At 28.6% G+C, this 19,455-nt stretch overlaps 2 protein-coding genes across 5 annotated transcripts; both read left to right on the top strand.

Annotated features, from left to right (window-relative positions):
* The first annotated feature begins 9,363 nt into the window (after positions 1–9,363).
* Positions 9,364–13,425, top strand: LOC124941658 (formamidopyrimidine-DNA glycosylase). 4 transcript variants are annotated; one of them, XM_047482003.1, is made up of 10 exons: positions 9,364–9,657; positions 9,763–9,814; positions 9,948–10,005; positions 10,087–10,155; positions 10,232–10,357; positions 10,666–10,716; positions 11,191–11,268; positions 11,509–11,611; positions 12,023–12,057; positions 12,684–13,425. In XM_047482003.1, exons 1-10 carry the CDS (start codon positions 9,429–9,431, stop codon positions 13,134–13,136), a joined length of 1,254 nt encoding a protein of 417 aa, XP_047337959.1. In that variant the 5' UTR covers positions 9,364–9,428; the 3' UTR covers positions 13,137–13,425. The 4 variants fall into 4 exon arrangements, 3 of the variants coding, with proteins under 3 accessions (XP_047337959.1, XP_047337966.1, XP_047337977.1); XM_047482010.1 differs by lacking the exon at positions 11,509–11,611 and adding an exon at positions 11,355–11,454; XR_007099642.1 differs by lacking the exon at positions 12,684–13,425 and having other exon boundaries at positions 11,355–11,611.
* Positions 13,426–15,821: 2,396 nt separating this feature from the next.
* On the top strand, positions 15,822–17,678 carry LOC124921018 (40S ribosomal protein S12-like). Its single transcript, XM_047461617.1, has 5 exons — positions 15,822–15,919; positions 16,649–16,698; positions 16,827–17,121; positions 17,204–17,269; positions 17,430–17,678. The coding sequence occupies exons 2-5, from the start codon at positions 16,691–16,693 to the stop codon at positions 17,487–17,489; spliced, it is 429 nt and encodes a 142-aa protein (XP_047317573.1). The 5' UTR covers positions 15,822–15,919; positions 16,649–16,690; the 3' UTR covers positions 17,490–17,678.
* Positions 17,679–19,455: the final 1,777 nt, after the last annotated feature.

Genomic DNA, 19,455 nt, shown 5'->3' with positions numbered 1-19,455 from the left:
ATCGTAAGTAATTAGATTTAATTAGAAATGAACAAGTTACCTATTTTTAATTAGGAAGTAATATATTATATATTATTGCGTGGATTATTTATTTAGGTATTAATAAATTAGGATATTTTTTAATTATGAATAAATATAATATATAATATATTAGTATTTACTAGTAACTTTTTTATATTTATTTAAGAATTAATAAATTAGATTTAGGTGGTTTAAATAGAATAAATATATTATAGAATATATTAGTTATAATTAAACGTTAGATAGAATAATATTATAAAATATATTACTTAGAATGTGATATTAGATAGAATAAATATTATATATTCTAGATAGATTTAGATGTTAGATATAATAAATATAATATATAATTTATAATTAGTAGCTGGCGGGGGCCTCCGGGCTATAATATAGAAGTTAATAAATTGGGTAGCTATATAATTATATATTATAGTACTATTAAGGAGGTAAGTTATTAAGGAGGTAAGTTCTATGGGGCTTCAAGCAAAGCAATGACTGGCTCTGACTTGTATGAGAGACAACCATTTGTGATAAGTTCCAGTATAAGTGGAGACGTTGAAACTGTTTTAAGGGAGAGTAATGATATATACAGCACTCTTGTACAGTACCTTTGTACAATAATTTTCTCATTTGACAAAAAAGAAAAAATATTTTTTTCTCTCTTGTACTTTTTTCAAGAAATATTTTCACTTTCTTGCCAAATGAAGTGGTGTTGTACAAAGGTGTTATACAAGGGTGCTGTATATATCATTATTCTTTAAGGGAAATGTATTAAGCACATGCCTCGAATCAACATTATATTTGATGATTTCGTTCTTCTTTATATTTTATTTATGAATAATGATATATACAGCACCCTTATACAGCACATTCGCATAGCACCTACCTCATTTGGAAAGAAAGATAAAATATTTTTCTCTCTTGTATTTTTTTTAAGATATATTTTCTCTTTCTTTTCAAATGATTCTTTTCAAATGAGGTAGGTACTGTGTGAAGGTGTTGTATAAGGGTGTTGTATGTATCATTACTATTTATTTATTTCATTTATTTGTAACATCATTATATATATATTTTCTGTTTATTTAAAGACAAAATATCTAACGGTGAAAATATATCACAATGAAAAAAATTGACAATACTACTCTATAATAAAAGATAACACATGACAAATTTGATAAAAAATTGTTGTGAAAAGATATCACAATGAAAAAGTTGATAAAACTACTCATAATAAAAGGCAACAAATTAAAAGTTGATAAAAAAAATTATTGTGAAAAGATATGACAATGAAAAAGTTGACAAAATTACTCATAATAAAAGACAACATATTAAAAGTTGATAAAAATTTGTTGTAAAAGATATCACAATGAAAAAAAATTGACAATATTACTCTATAATAAAAAAAAGACAACACATGACAAAGTTGATAAAAAAAAATTTGTTAAATTACTCATAATAAAAGACAACACATGACAAAGTTGATAAAAAAAAAATTATTGTAAAAAGATATCACAATGAAAAAATTAGACTAAATTATTAGTAATAAAGATTGGTTGAGAAAAGATAACACAATGAAAATTTAAATGGTACTATTTATAATAAATTTTTGTTGTGAAAATATGACATAATAAAAAAAAGTTATACTAGATACTAGTAAAAATTTGTTGCAAAATAATAAAATTTAACTAGAATATTCATAATAAATTTGTTGTGAATAAACAATAAAAGGAAAAAAAGTTAGATTAGACTACTTATAATAAAAAGTTGTATTAAGTAAATATTTATGAAAAATGATAATTTAAATATATTGTTATGGCGATAGTGAATGTCTCTTCTGAATAATCGGTGGAAGTGGTCGGTGGAAGTGGTCGGTACATTATTGATTTTATTATTAAAATTTATATTAATTAATAATTGAAATATAATTATATATATATATTAAAATATAAATAATCAAATTTATAATAAATAATAATTTAAATATATATTAAAATATAAATAATTTAATTTATACAAATAATAATTTAAATACATTCAATTATAAAAATAATAATTTATATATATATATATATATAATAATGAGTTTAAATGAAATAAATAAATAAATTTTAAAAAAATAGTTAAAAAGTAAACTATGTTAGTTTAGAAATGAATGAACCAGGTAGGTTATTTTGAAAAGTTAAACGTGAAACTAGGTCTTTTTTAGAATTGGTTCATCATTTATACCTGATCATCCTAAAAATATTATTTATTAATAACGTACATGTATATTTTATTAAGATTCACATCAAATTAAAATTGATATTTCGATAATACCACGGTCATTTATACATGATCATTCTAATTTTTTATTATTATTAATAACGTATGTAAATACTTTATTAAGATTCACGTCAAATTAAAACCTATTTTTCGATAGTATCACGATCATTTATACATGATAGTGTTAAAATGTTATTTATTAATAATGCTCATGAATTATTTGTTAAGATTCACGTCAAATCAAAACCTATCTTTCGATAGTATCACGATCATTTATATATGACATCTTAAAATATTATTTATTAATAGCGTACGTGAATACTTTGTTAAGATTCACGTCAAGTCAAAATTTATTTTTCGATAGTATCACGATCACTTGTATATGACAGTCTTAAAACGTTATTTATTAATAACGCACATTAATACTTTGTTAAGATTAACGTCAAATTAAAACCTATATTTCGATAGTATCACGATCATTTATATAATTGTTTAAAACGTATTTATCAATAACATACGTTAATAATTTATTAAGATTCACACCAACCCAAAATACAATAGTCCATGCGAACACTCTATTAAGATCCGTGACGCTTCAAAGCAACCTTAGACGAAATATTCAACATACAATGATACTCGTCATGGTAAAAATTTGAATTCTTCAACAATTGGTACACATGTGACAACGCAAGAGCAACATCAACCACCTTTGGGTTCTATCCTTCCATCATCCTTTAATAAAAATTATAAATTGGGTCCACAGAGGCTATTTCAAGGGTGAAAACGGGGTAAGGCAAGGGGACCCCCTCTCTTCTTACCTTTTCGTAACTATCATGGCGATCTTTGAGAGCATCTTCGCGATGTTCCGAAAGAATCGTCTATACATTTTTCACCCATTCTGTGAGGTAGAGGAGGTAACACATTTATGCTTTGCTGACGATTTGTTCATTCTAGCGCACGCAGACGTTGATTCCATTAAAACTATTAGGGCTGCACTAATGTTCTTTTCTGAGGTAACAGGTTTAACTATTAATGAAAGCAAAAAGTGTGACATTTTATGGAGGCGTGAAGGATGAAACAAAGCAGGACATCTTCAACATCATGGGCATCAAGGAAGACAGCTTTCCCATAAGGTACTTAGGAATTCCGTTAACTGCGAAGCAGATCGAGATCTCACACAGTAAGTCGTTGATTGAAAAGGTAAAAAACACGATATCTGGCTGGGCAGCGAAAAAACTTTCTTATGCAGGGAGGATCTAACTTATCAAAACTGTGGTTATGGGCATAGTTGGCTATTGGGCGCAGCAAATGGTCATTCCGAAGAAGGTAATGAAGGAACTCAACATGCTGATGAGAAACTTTATCTGGGATAGTAGTGGAAGAGGAGGAAAGAAAGTCAAATGGACCGCTCTCTTCAAACCGAAGGACGAGGGAGGCATCGACTTAAAGAACTGTATCGAGTGGAACAAGGCTCTAACCTTCAAGCATCTGTGGGCTTTGGAGCGCAATCAGGAGTCACTATGGATTAAATGGGTGCATACGAGGTTTATGAAACACGAAACCAGCATCTGGACCTGCAAAATTCACGAAGGTATGAGTTGTCTCTAAAAAAGATTCTTAAACTAAGAAACGATATTGTAGATCTTTATGACATCCGACTAGGGGACGGAAAATGCACTCTATTCTGGCACGACCCTTGGTTTGAAAACCAGCATATCATCGACAAGGAGGAGTTTCAAAATACTCGTATCAGAAGGGACTGCGCAAAAGCGAAAATCAGAGACATCAAAGACGGGAATTGGAACTTGCTCTTGAGAAGAATTCCAGAAGGAAAGAGGATACTTGATCATATAAGTAACATACAACTACACGACAGACCGGATATTCATGAATGGAAAGCTGAGGACAATGGGAAGCTGGTATTGAAGAAAATATGGGAGGTAATCTGGGAAAAAGCGCAGAAAGTAGAATGGGCTCCTCTTGTATGGTCAACGAAGATTATCCCTCGACACTAGTTCATCCTATGACTCGCCTTCTGGGAAAGACTCAGCACTCGTGATCGTATCAGTAAGTATATGAGCATCCCGGACGCGAGCTGTTTTCTATGTATAGGAAATGAAGAAACCATAGATCACCTATTCGGGAGCTGATGTATTGCTTCGGAGCTTTGGGACAGATTCTATAAAAGCCTGGAGCTGATCAGTTTCCCGAGCGAATGGAATGAAATCAAAGAAGCAACACTACTCAAAGCCAAGGGAAATAGATTTGCAACAAGCGTGTTCAAGTGCGGCTTTGGAGCAATGGTGTATAACATTTGGCAAGAACGGAATGCAAGGGTATGTGATAGAACCCGCAGGAGCATTGACGAGTTATGGAAAAATATTGTATCGGATTGCAGCGCCCTCGCGGGAACGTGGAGAAGAATTCCAAGCACGGAGTAGAACTGGAATATCTGCAAGAACTGGAATTTACCGTTTTTTAAACTCACTAGAATTGAAAGCATTGTAAACGGATAATTCATTTACGTTTTTAGCTTTTATTCAGAATGTTACAACTTCAAAATCATTCTAGGCCTGTCTAGAATGATCTCTTAAATTCGTGGTTTTTTTTCCCGTTTTGGGAAATTTTTAATGAAATGACGTTAAGTCGTTTTTCCCAAAAAAAAAAAATTTAAAAAAAAAAAATTGAATAAAGAGAATATATTACCTTTATGTCAAATTTGGACCTACATTTTTTTTAAACTAGTTTGTTGTATCTAAATTCGGTCAAAGAGAAACATTCCGTAAGCATTAAAATTTTAGAATTCTTATTTGTGAATTTTAAATAATTATTTTTGAATAAATATTATAATCATAAATTAAAATTAATTAAAATTAAATTAAATTAAATAATTATTTAAAATAATTATTGTATTAATTAATCTTAAATTAATTATATAATTAAATCCGAGATAATAAGCAAAAATAAAAATTTATTTTAAAAATAACGTGAGAAATAGAAGAGGGAGAAAGAAGGATAGACATTGATAGATATATCAAAAACCAATTAAAAAAATATTTATCTTTAACCTCAAACTAACCTAATTTATTAATTTATCCCCAAAAGTTTAAAGTTAATTAAATTGATATATATATATATATATATAAATTTAATTATTTATATTTTAAATTATTATTTTATATAAATTTAATTATTTATATTTTAATATATATATATATATATATTTACATTTCAATCATTATTTTTATAATGTAATAAATATACACTTTAATCTTCTCATCAATAATTGATAAATACATATACACTTTTTGTAATACCTTTTAACAAGAAAACCTAAATTGTAATTTGAGATAATTATTGTATTAATTAATCTTAAATCAATTATATAATCTCAAATTAATTATATAATTAAATCCGAGATAATAAACAAAAATAAAAAAAATATTTTAAAAATAACGTGAGAAATAGAAGAGGGAGAAAGAAAGATAGACATTGATAGATATATCAAAAATCAATTAAAAAAATATTTATCTTTAACCGCTCAAACTAACTTAATTTATTAATTTATTCTCAAAAGTTAAAATTCATATATATATATTTTTAATTATTATTTTTTATAAATGTGATATATTTAAATTATTATTGGTATAAATTAAATTATTTATATTTTGATATATTTTAAATTATTATTATTTTTATAAATTTAATTATTTATATTTTAAATTATTATTTTATATAAATTTAATTATTTATATTTTAATATATATATATATATATTTACATTTTAATCATTATTTTTATAATGTAATAAATATACACTTTAATCTTCTCATAAATAATTGATAAATACATATACACTTTCACTTTCTGTAATACAATTCATAAAGGTCAGAAAGTAAAGATGCAGAAAAATAAAACAGAAGTGTACATTATCAAAAAACAAAATGTGGTTAAAGAACATGAAACAAAAGTTGAGTAGAGTGATTTGAAAGTAACCAAATCGCTTACTTTTTGTAACTCAAATTTTCCACGGACATGCTGCTACAATACATTTTGCCTCATATAGCACTGTAGTATTATTTAAAACATGATAATTTCTTAATTCTCTTATGTACCTTGATTTTATTACATTTATTGTAGTTTGCTTATCTACAAATCTACAAAACATTGACCTTCAAACAGATCATTATTAAGCGAATAAAATTAGAAAAATTATCTAAATTATCTATGGCATTGTTGTTGAGGATCTCATATGTTGTAAATCATGGTATATTAGGAATATGTTCATCCATATTTGTTGGGTCATTAGTCTAAATATTCTCTTCTTCACCGTCACTATTACTTATTGAATCTGGGTTATATGCATTGTAATCACTATCACTTTCATCGCTTTCAATCTCCGGGTTTGAATTAAATTTATCAGCCCACTTAAATTAAAAAGTGCATTAGATCTTGTCACTCCATCATTAATAATTTCTTCCATTTGAATTTGTTGTGACTGATAAAAACTTGACAAGAAGTCAATTTTGGTTTCATTAGTTTGACTAGGATCAGTATCAGTATACTGTGTTTGAAAAATATTATAATCACCATAATTAGAGTATTTGTCTCCTTTGTTTGAATTTTTCATCCACAAAAATACAATAATAATCAATATTCGTAATAAGTATTAAATAAATTTAAAAACACCAAAACAACTAAAAATATATAGACGACTCTCTTTGTTTGTTTGCTTGCTTTCTCTTGCTCCATAAATATATATATATATATATATATATATATATATATATATATATATATATATATATATATATATATATATATATATATATATATATATATATATATATATATATATATATATATCAATGAAAAAGTTGAACAAATTACTCATAATAAAAGACAACACATTAAAAGTTGATAAAAAAAAATTGTGAAAAGATATCACAATGAAAAAGTTAACAATACTACTATGTAATAAAAGACATCACATAACAAAATTGATAAAAAAAAACTGTTGTGAAAAGATATCACAATGAAAAAAATAAAGTTGACAAAATTAGTCATAATAAAAGACAACACATGACAAAGTTGATAAAAAAAAATAGTTTGTGAAAAGATATCACAATAAAAAAGTTGACAAAACTACTCATAAAAAAAGACAACACATTAAAAGTTGATAAAAAATTATTGTGAAAATATATCACAATGAAAAAGTTGACAATACTACTCTATAATAAAAGACAACACATGACAAAGTTGATAAAAAAATTATTGTGAAAAAATATCACAATGAAAAAGTTGACAAAATTACTCATAATAAAAAACAACACTTTACAAAATTGATAAAAAAAAAAAAATTGTTGTGAAAAAATATCACAATGAAAGAGTTGACAATACTACTCTATAATAAAATATAACGCATGCCAAAGTTTATAAAAATTTGTTGTTAAAAGATTGAAAATTTTGACAAAATTACTCCTAACAAAATAGGACACAAGACAAAGTTGATAAAAATTTGTTGTGAAAAGATTCCTAGTTAAGGTAACCTATGCAGTTGCATAAGATAATGGTCTTATTTTTTAATATTTAATAATATTATTATTTATATATTATATTATTAATATTTTTTTCTTTAATATTAAATATATATTATACCATATATATAACTTTTTTTATATCATTTTTAATTTTTTTTTTGGTATTATAATATATTAATCATTTATATCTCATTTTATATTATTAAAAATTTAAATAAAAAAAACTACTTTAGAACCACAAAATTTAAATTTGGGTCGACCCTAGAAAAGATATCACAATAAAAAAATTAGACTACTCATAATAAATTTTTATTATTGTAATATAACCTAATAAAAAAATTATACTAGATACTAATAAAAATTTGTTATGGAGAAACCATAAAAATATAATATATATATATAAATAATAATAAATTAACTATAATATTCATAATAAATTTGTTGTAAATAAAAAAAATATATATATTAGACACATATAATAAAAAATTGTATTGAGTAAATATTTATAAAAAACGATAATTTAAATATATTATTATGGGACAGAGAATATTTTTTCTGAAAAATTAGTGGACATGATAGGTACATTATTCATTTTTTTATTAAAAAGTTATATAAATTAATAATTGAAATATAAATTTATGTATATATATATATATATTAAAATATAAATAATTAAATTTATAAAAAAAAGATAATTTAAATATATATCAAAATATAAATAATTTAATTTATACACATAATAATTTAAATATATTAAATTTATAAAATAATAATTTAAATTTATATAATAATAATAATGAGTTTAAATATAATAAATAAATAAAACTGAATTTGAATAATAAATTAAATGAATTTAAAATAATAAAAATAAAATAAAATAAGTTAATTTGAGAAGTTAATCAAAATCAAGTTATTTAAAAAATTAGACATACAAAAATAAAAAAATAAAAGCTACTTACTTTACTTAGCTTTGAATAATAAAAAGGACTAATGACTTTCACAAACAAAGGGGTCTGCTGATTCTTTTGATTGATAATAATTAATAAGTATTAGTCAAGATAATAAACACTATATTACATTAATGATATTAAGAATAAAAAAAAATTAATTATTTATTAAATTAATATAAAATAATAAAATACAATAAAACGAGCCGATACAAGGGGAAATCTGAGGAGATGACCCTAAAAAATGTGTTAAATACTGAAAGTGCATAGGTTAAAAAAAACGCTGGTGACCCCATTTACTATTTTTGGACGATTTTGCTCATGTCGGAGGTTGCGTGAAGCAACCGGAATTTTTTTTTTCGTCTCGCAACTGGGATTACGTGACGCGATTATGTGACCCAACTGGGCCATTTTCTTTCAAAAAATTCATAATTAATTTTTTTTTAAAATTAAAAAATAAAAATTAAAAATGATTGCGTGACATAATAAGGACATTTTCGTAAAAAAAAAAAAAAAAAAAAAATTCACAAACCTTATTTAATTTATGCGCTACGGCCTATTATATAATTCCTCAAATTTCCCGGTGCAAGTCTCATAAGAATCTTGAGAGCTGGGTACTGAAGCGCGAAAGCTGGTATTTGTGAAATAGTCACTGAAAATGCCGGAACTTCCTGAGGTTGAAGCTGCTCGAAGGGCGATTGAGCTTCACTGCGTTGGCAAGAAGATCTTAAGGGCCGTAATAGCCGAAGATGACAAAGTCATCGTCGACGTCTCTCCGTCGGACTTCGAGGCATCTATCTTCGGTAAGCTCATCGTTGCCGCTCACCGGAAAGGAAAGAACATGTGGCTCCAGCTCGATTCCCCGCCCTACCCTACTTTCCAGTTCGGTAGGATCTAACATTAAACCAACCCTTTTATGTATTGGTGTTCCCTACCTTGAAAGGAAATCTTTCTAGGGCTCAACTGTTAACATTCCATTTCCCTAATTTCAGGTATGGCAGGTGCTATATATATCAAGGGAGTGGCTGTAACAAAATATAAGAGGTAATTTTAACCCCCCATAAACTTTTGAGACAACATTTAAAAAAAAAAAAGATGATCTTTTGATGTTATTGTTTGACATTGGGCACTAGAAACGTTACATTGATTATATTTATACCCAACTGATTGATTTCAGATCAGCTGTGAAGGACACAGATGAATGGCCTTCAAAATATTCCAAGTTCTTTATTGAGGTAATATTACTTGTCTAATTACATGTTTCAGTACTATTGATCTTTTTGACAAACAATAACAACTGCTTTATGTTTGTGCAGCTAGATGATGGATTGGAATTGTCATTTACTGATAAGAGGCGATTCGCGAGAGTTCGCTTACTCAAAAATGTAAATATGATTATATTAGTTGTTTTTTTTTTTGTCCTTCTGTTTTATTAACTGTTTATTAATTGAACAATTGTAGCCAGCGATTGTGGCCCCTATATCTGAGCTTGGGCCAGATGCATTAATGGATCCCATGACTGTTGATGATTTCATACATTCTTTAAGCAAGTTTAAGAAAGACATCAAGACTGTTATACTGGATCAGGTTTGAATTATTCCACTGTTGCATTGCTGCTATTTCGTCTTTTACTTGTTAAAAGAGAAATACCTCAATATTAGGTAAAACTGGGAAGACAGCGGTGCACTGATTGATGTGAACTTGTTCATTCTATGCTTGTTTAGAGTAGAATTTCTAGGTTTTAGTGATTAGGATTTCCCATTTTTCTTGCCTAATAGTCACCATGTATTTCAATTGCATAAATGATTGCCTCTCCATATAAACTGTTAATTATTTTGAAGTGATTTTTAGTGGGGGACAGGGGGTTAAAGTTTATTTCTCTGTTCCTCTTTCAGAAGTTTATCTCAGGCATTGGAAACTGGATTGCAGATGAAGTGCTATACCAGGTTTGAAAAAGAATTATCTGGATTCTGATTAATCTGTTCTTTTTAAGTAAAAGAATAAATGTCTGTCTTGTTTGATTGGTTTAAGTCCTGTGTACTAATTCTGTTTGGTTAGAAAGATTATTTCTTAGCTGCCAAAAGATATTGTGCCTATTTGGAAACTAATATTTTGCCACAATCATTTTGGAAAATCTCAGAAAGAATAAAAAAGTGAACTTTTTTTTTGGGTTTGGTGGGAGAAGTGTGATTGAGGCAACTATTTGGATTGTGATTTTAAAAAATTCATGAATCACTTCTCAGTTAGAGTTTTATGTCAAATGTAGATTTTATTGTATTTAGATCGAGTTGACAAAAATTTATACCAAAACAGGATTATGTGCCCGAAACTTGAAGAGTGTTTGTCTTTGCAATTGTCATGATGATTTTCTTTAGTTATTTCCTCCATTTGGCTTTAATACATTGAAATACTTCTCACAGGCAAGAATTCATCCACTTCAAAAAGCTTCAAGTCTATCTAAAGACAGCTGCAAGACATTGCAAAATTGCATAAAAGAGGTTAGTGTGATAGGGAACCTGCACTGAATTTTTTGTTTGGTTAAATCTACAATCTTTTCCATTAGAATAGAAGATAATACATGTAGGTCATTCAATATGCGGTGGAGGTTGATGCAGATTGCAGCCGCTTTCCACTTGAATGGATATTTCATTCTCGATGGGGCAAAAAGCCTGGGAGAATGAATGGTAAGATATTTTTATACATTAAAAACCAATTTAACGAATGAATTGGCCGCACAGGTAATTGATAAAGCTGTGGAAGTTGGGGCAGATAGTAGTGAGTTTCCTGTTAATTGGATTTTCCATTCCCGGGAAAAGAAGCCTGACAAGGCTTTTGTTGATGGTTGGCTTCTTACTTTCATCACAAATCTTCACTCGCTTGCTATTTCTCTTTGTTTCAACTGGATTGTAGTATTCTTCTTTATGTCATAAATGATAAATCATTGTTCAAAACAGTGTTTCTACATGTTTATTTCCCATTTTTTTACAGCATCTAGAAGTAGTAGTTACTGAGGATATTGTGGATCGGGCTTATTTGGGATGCTTGTATTTTTTGTTGATGATTTACAAGACCTTTTATGCATAATTGATCTTTCTCTATTAAAATGCATGATAGTCTTCTCCTATGTTGAGGCCATGATTGAACTCATGAATTGCTAAATAGTGAGCTATTAGTTTTTCACTTGTTCTTTAATTTCAGTTTCTGCTGCTCTTATCTGTTTCTCTAAAGATGGAACATCTTCATATGTTGCAGGAAAGAAGATTGAATTTATTTCTGCCGGCGGAAGGGTATGCATTCTCAGAATATATAATGCAGTAAAATAGATAAATATGGGAGTTGAATTTGCTTGGGAGAAAATAGCAATTATGCCCTATTTACAGAGTATCATATATGGAGACATGATAAAATAAGAGCTGAATTTCCCTTCTATTTGCAAGCACAATTGTATAGGTTTTTTTCTCGAAAAAATAATGTGTAGGTTGAAAATCATATAGAAAATAGGATATAATTCATTTCGCATTTTGAACTTGCATGAAATGCTCGTCTTACTTCCTCAATTTGTGTTGGAGTTGTTTTGCTTTATATACTTTTGAAAATGGCTTAAATTATTCCTCCGTAATTTATTGATTAACTCCTTAATCTCAATTATTTGTTATTTTTTTTCCTTATATCAAGACAATAACTGAGTAAACCAAAATGATGACGACCATTAGTAATTTGAGCCATTTTTAGTTAAGGAATCTAAATGATCCTTTGATGAAAGTTTGGGAGAAATCTTTCTGTTAACATAATAGGTAGCTTGTATTCTCTTCTATGAAAAGGCCTAGGGTATATAATGTATTTCTTCCTTTTTCATCTATATTTATAATGTTTTCTCTTTTAAATAAAAGAAGTCTTCTGTGTTGTGTATCAGACAACAGCATTTGTGCCGGAATTGCAAAAGCTGGAGGGAGTTCAAGCTTCTGAAGTAGTAGTACCTAGAAAATCTGGCAAGAAAACTGGTAAAGGAAGTAAAGATGTGGAGGATGGTAGTAATCTTGTAGAACAAAGTGAGGAAGAGGAAAATGGCGAACCCCTAAAATCCAAGGGAGTGAAGAAGAATACAACACCGCGTGCAGGCAAGAAGAAGGCACCTGCAAAAGGGAAGATAAATAATAATGATAATGATGAAGAAGAGGATGAAGATGAAGACGATGATAACAGTGACATTGACAAGACGAAGAAGAATAAACCACAGATCAAACGCTCTGCAAAAAGAAAGCCCAAAGATAACAGTGATGGTGATGAATCTGAATATAGTGGTGACGAGAAGAAGCAAAAGACAAAGATGACATCCCGGGGAAGCAAAAAGAACAAGGGAAAGTGATGGAGGTTTCGGGTAGAAACAGGTATCATCATACCCCATATTTTGCAACATCTCTAATTTCAAGCTTAGGTTTATTTATTTAGCTGTGGTTATGCCTAGAAACTAGAAAGCTTAGAGGCTTTATGATGGGGAATGTTTTTTATTTCTGACTAAACCTGACATGCCACGTTTGTGTGCAATCTGCCATTTTGATGCCAAAACTAATTGGTGATTTTGCAAAGGAGAAACAATGTCAACTTGTTTGTAGCAAAAAGGATTTTGTTAAATATCTAAAGTTATTCTCCACTTTATTTCTTGAGAGCCAATTTCACTCAATTGTTGGAATTTTACCATAGCCTCAGGGACTTCTGAACGGGGCTTCTTTCAATTTCCATAACCCAGGTTCCCATGTCTCTATTTCATTGGGTCCTCATTTAGAATATCCATAAACAAAATAAATCAATGACAATTGTTGTTTGATTTTGAAGAATAAAATAAATAAATATAATAAATTCTCATAAACTAAGTATAGATAGACTAAAATCCCAAAGTTTCTTTTAATCAAAGATGTATAAAGTATAAATAAACACATATCTAATTGAAGTGACTATTTAACTAGCCTTTGCAATTTGCATTCTGAAGAACTTAAGGTTGGACTCGATTATACTGGTGCATAGGCCTACTAGTAAAAAAAATTAAAGAATTCAACTTCCAGGGTTCCATGAACCTGTTGGAAAGTTATGCTCCATCAAGTTTGGGCCTACATCGATTAGGGTTAGAAGAAATGTTGAAAATGGAATGGTTATTGGCCCAAATTATCGATTGGCCTAACCGATCTAGCTTGGCTAGGCAAACAGAAAACCGAACTATCTTCAAGAACTTCAACTGAGTTTGTAATAGCCTATTTGGTTACTAGTTGAGAAAGAGTTTTGTGCTTTCATATGATTATGATAACTTTTGGGGTGTGGAGGAGCACTAGGCAATAGTCAAATATTATTCCTCTCGATGAGGAGATCCTATTTGTGATTGAGAAAATCCATTATAATTAGATGTTTGTTTATATATATATATATATATATATATAAGAGTGGATTCTCTTATAAAAGAATTTTATTTTATTTTTCTTCAGAACAACAAAGACTTTAACCTATGACACAATGAATCATGTGTTCTACAACATAAACACACTCTTACTAACATAAACATCTAATTAATGGGTTTTCTCAACCACAAATATAAGGGTGTTTTTGGTATATTAACCAAAAAACTGTTTTTTATTTTATCAAACAAAAAAACTGATAAAACCAAAAAAAAAAAAAAAGATAAAAAATAGCACTTCCTCAATCTCTAAGAGCTTGTCCACAATTTATCTATTATCCATCTCATTTTTTTTGTTAGCATTATTAACTATTTGTTTTTAGGTAATCTGTAATTTTTTATTTCTAATCTTAAATTTTTTAAAGAAAAATTAAAATTAAATTATTTAATATTTAAATTAATATAAATTATTTAGTTGGTTTTTGTTAATTTCAAGCCTTTAGGATGGATCTATCCTTTTTTTTTAAATTTTATGTAACTAAGTAAAATTAACATTGTGTAATAAAAATAAAGAGAGGAAGTTATAGAAAAAAATATTGAATATAAATGTTTTATAATATTTATAATGACATGTTTGAAAAAAACAAATAGAATGAGATATCAATTAAGAAAGCATAAACATATGTTAATAAATGTCCCATACTTTTTAAGTCTAACTGAATTTGTCACAAACATAAAGGCCTACTTGTCAACTAAGGATCATTTGAAATTAATTTAGAAAAAAACTCATTATTTATTTTATTAACTATCATTAATTATATTATTTAAAATATCAATTAAAATATTCTATTTTTAATATATATTTTTTATCTAAATAACTTACGTTAACCCATTTTTAATAAATCCAAATTAACAAAGTTATTTAGAATAATTACAAACTATAGAAGAAAAAAATAAGAAATCCCCAGTTGTCGGTTCGGTTATTGGTTAGATTCGGGTTAGAATACCTTATAGGTTTTAGAACTATATAATTATATTATTTAAAATATCAATTAAAATATTCTATTTTAATATATATTTTTATTAAATAACTTACACTAACCAACTTTTGATAAATCCAAATTAACAAAGATATTTATGGTTAGGTCTTTTGGGTTATCGGTTAGATTCTTTAACCCGAATACTTTTTAGGCTTTTTTAAGGAAGGGATTTTTTTGATTTTGTCTGAGTTTTATCGAAAAACCCTTGTTTGATAAAAAGTAAGAAAAAATTGGTTTTTAAAATTTAAAGACTAATTTATCTTTTGACTTTAGAAGGTATGATATAGGTGAGAGAATGATGGTTTAGAGAGAAGATAAAATTAGAGGGTAATTTTGGTATTTAAATGATAAAATTATTTGATTTGATGGTTGATAAGATGTTTGAGTTTTAGGATAAAAATTGGATTTTATCCCAAAAACCTCTTCATCAAACGAGTTCTTAGAGTTTTAGAACTATATAATTATATTATTTAAAATATCAATTAAAATATTCTATTTTTAATATATATTTTTATTTAAATAACTTATATTAACCAACTTTTGATAAAATCAAATTATTAACAATAGAAGAAAGAAAATAGAAGAAATACCCAATGTCGGTTCGGATCTTCGGGTTATCGGGTAGATTCTCTAATCCGAATATCTTCTAGGGTTTTAGAACTATATAATTTTATCTCGCTCAAAGTCGGCGCACAATCGCGCAGGGAGTCCGATACTTCATCAAAGGTTCTTCCTTTTTCTCTCTTTCTTTGTGCATGTATGTAGTTCTGCATCTAGATTTGCTTGATTCATATATTTACGTTTTCCCATTGAGGTATGCAATTTGAATTGAAGAATCTTTTCTCTAAGTAGCGGATAGTTTTTTATAACGTGTCTGATTATTGTCGGAGAGTCGTCTTGATGATCAGTTTTCTGATTGGATTGAACGATGCAAGACTTCTCTTTCAGTGTTTGAATGGTTTATTCAGTGATATTCATTGATGTCTCTTGTTGCTTGCTGATGATAAGTTCTGTTTCTGCCATTATGTTAATCTTCTCTATAGAAGTATAGGTCTAAAACATGGATCTGATCTCTTCATTAAGTTTTCTTCATGCGAAGTGTTGAAAGGCTTTAATGGGTTTGTGTTTACATTCTCTGTTTATTCTCCCACCGATAGAATGCTGTTGCACATTGAAATTGGATCCTATTGTGTTTCTTATGTAAAAAATTTGCTACTATTGCTAACTGGAGACCATAGTTTCAGTAGACATTGTTTTTCTCTGATGCTGATTTTATTATTAATCTTGAAGAGCAGTCCAATTGGTATACTTTTTGTTCTTCCTATCATCTCTAAGTTCCTTGTCATAGTTATGTTTATTGTTAACCTGATCAATGGTTAGGCATGTAAAATCTGACCTTTAACAATTCTTTGTCATGCTGAGGAATCTCATTAATCTGATATCTCCTCTACTTAGGTACATTTGAGATTCAAAAGTCTTTTAACTACCTGAGCAAAAATGTCTGGGTATGTAACTACTTCATTACCATTCTCTTTCCTATATGTTCTTCTTTATTGATCATTAAGAACTAAAAGTGTTACTCTGATGGATACAAAAAACTTTACTTTTGACATTCAAATTGTATTTATTGTAGTGAGGAAGTTGTTGTTGAGGCTCCGACCCCAGTTCCAGTTCCAGCTATCGGTGAGCCGATGGATATTATGACAGGTTTGCAGCTTGTTTTAAGAAAATCTCTAGCACATGGTGGGCTAGCTCGTGGTCTTCATGAAGGTGCAAAGGTTGTTGAGAAGCATCATGCCCAGCTTTGTGTATTAGCTGAGGATTGCAACCAACCAGATTATGTAAAGCTTGTGAAAGCTCTTTGTGCAGACCATAATGTCAGCTTGATCACAGTCCCTAGTGCTAAGACCCTTGGAGAGTGGGTTGGTGTAAGTAAAAAAATCTCACTAGGCAATGAGTTTATTAATCCATGTTTTTATTTTAATACTTTTTAATTTGCTGTTGATGCAGTTGTGCAAGATCGATTCTGAGGGAAAGGCAAGAAAAGTTGTCGGTTGCTCATGCGCTGTTGTTAAGGTACTTTGTTTTTGATATAGCTTATTGAAAATGAGGTTATATGTGTACATGTTGGTTGGATAATGTGTTATTTAAAATTAATCTTGAATAACCCACATCAAACAAGACTTTAATCAGAAAAAAAAAAACTTATGCCTGTTTTCTGTTTTTCACATTTTAGGATTATGGTGAGGAAAGTGCAGGTTTAACTGTTGTTCAAGAATATCTCAAGAACCATTAAGCAAGAGACCAGACATAGATGTTGTCAAGTAATTTGGCTATGTTGGATTCTTTCTATTAAATTTTCCTAGATTGCTGACAATTTTGATTTTAGGTAAATTTTTGCTGCTTGTTTCTGTTGTAAGAAAGAATTGAAGAAGGCAGAATTATGTACTTTTTAAAAGTTAATTTGTTGAGCCTTTAATTGCCTTGGATGAGTTTTGTTACAGCTTATGAATATGTCAAAGCTGTAATATATGCTTATGGTTTAATTGAACTGAACTCAATTCAATTGGTTCTAAAGGTGGATTTAAGTTATTTAAAAAAAAAATAAGAGACTTAAATTGGTCTCAATCAAGAATTGATCCATAAACCTTGTCCTTCAATAATTGAGATTGAACATAAATGTTGAAAAACAAAATAATCATAATATAATAGTTGGTCTTTATTATTTTTCCTAAGAAAGGTTGAACTGATTTTATGCAGTTTTTTTTTTTTTCTAATTTTTAAATTTATTAAGTTAAAGACTTTCAAATATTATTAGTGGAATTCTATAAACAAAAAAGTTTGATTGGATTGATTAAGTTACCAATTTAAAAGAATTCAAATCTACAGCCAATTTAACTTAGCTAACTAGATAGCACTCATTTGTCAATTTCGGTTAATCTCAATTAGTCAACGACCTTTTCTCTGTTTTCAATATCAATCATATATTCTAAATATGTAATTTATGGACAAACATCAATTAAAAACCCTAAGTCTTAAATTACTTATAAATGTTAAAAACATCATCTCTAAGCATAATGGGTTTTTATTGTTAGATTCTGTTACGACTTGTTTCGTAAGGTGTGTTTTGGGTTCAAGAATCACGTTCTTGATCTATAAGACCGGTGAAATTCTACAATCAAAGGGCAGCGGAAGGTTTTCAATAGAGAATTTGGGGGGAGGGAATAGAAGAATCAAGGGTGCGAAGAGAAATACTGTTGGTCTATACCAAACAGTCCATAGTAATTAATAATAGATGAATATGGCAGAAGTTCATATATCTTCATTATTCTATTCATGGGTCCTTGGTGAAGAAAGATCAGCCATATATATGTGATGTCTTGCCCCCAAAATATTCGGTTACAACAATAACTAGAAAATAACAGAATTCAGTTTGTAAAGTAGGAAAAAAAAAGCAAAACAAAATAATAATACAACAAAACAGAAATATGGCCCATGTGCACCCTAGGACCGAGACCGGGTGTCGAGAAAGGTTGCTGGAATTTATTCTAGGACCGAGGCCTTGATACGTAGGCCTAACAGATTTTTTAGTCTAAATCTTTAATCCTTAAGTCTATAATCTATATACTCTATGTCGATAAATTGAGATAAACTGTAATTGCGGAAACGTACCTGGATCTTGAATGAAGAACGGTTCATTAAGCCGTTCTTCGTTATTCTCTTCTTCTTGATATTGGATCTGGACCTGAATCTGAATGTGGATCTTCTCGTTCTGGATCTGGACCTGGATCAGAATGTTTGATGTGGGTGGGGTTTAAGTCTTCCAATCCTATATCGATAGCCCTCTTTAATATTTTGAGAGATGAATAATCAACCTTATTGTTCGATGAGAGAAACAAATCGGTAGGCTATCTATATGGGTTGGGGACCTAGCCCTAATATACCCATTTATTATTCGGCCCATCAACGAAATAATGAATGGTATTTCTGCTTCTACACAAATATGTCCCCATACTTATTATAAATGTCTACATAAGCCCATAACCTTTATACTTTAATAGATCACTTTATTTGAGCTTTAATCTTTATTATGATAACAACTAATATACAATTATTAAATAATATATGTACCCAAATATTGGAAATAATTCCAACAATCTCCCACTTGGGTCATATAATATTTCCTTCAATTGTATATTATAACTTTAAGAGCTCAGAATATTGTTATCATTACAAATACATCTATATCAATCTCGTCCATC

This window comes from Impatiens glandulifera, chromosome 1, assembly GCF_907164915.1.
Source record: "Impatiens glandulifera chromosome 1, dImpGla2.1, whole genome shotgun sequence".
In the NCBI taxonomy this organism is placed as follows: domain Eukaryota; kingdom Viridiplantae; phylum Streptophyta; class Magnoliopsida; order Ericales; family Balsaminaceae; genus Impatiens; species Impatiens glandulifera.
Note: the sequence above shows the minus strand (reverse complement) of the source record. Positions and strands in the feature narration are given on the sequence as shown.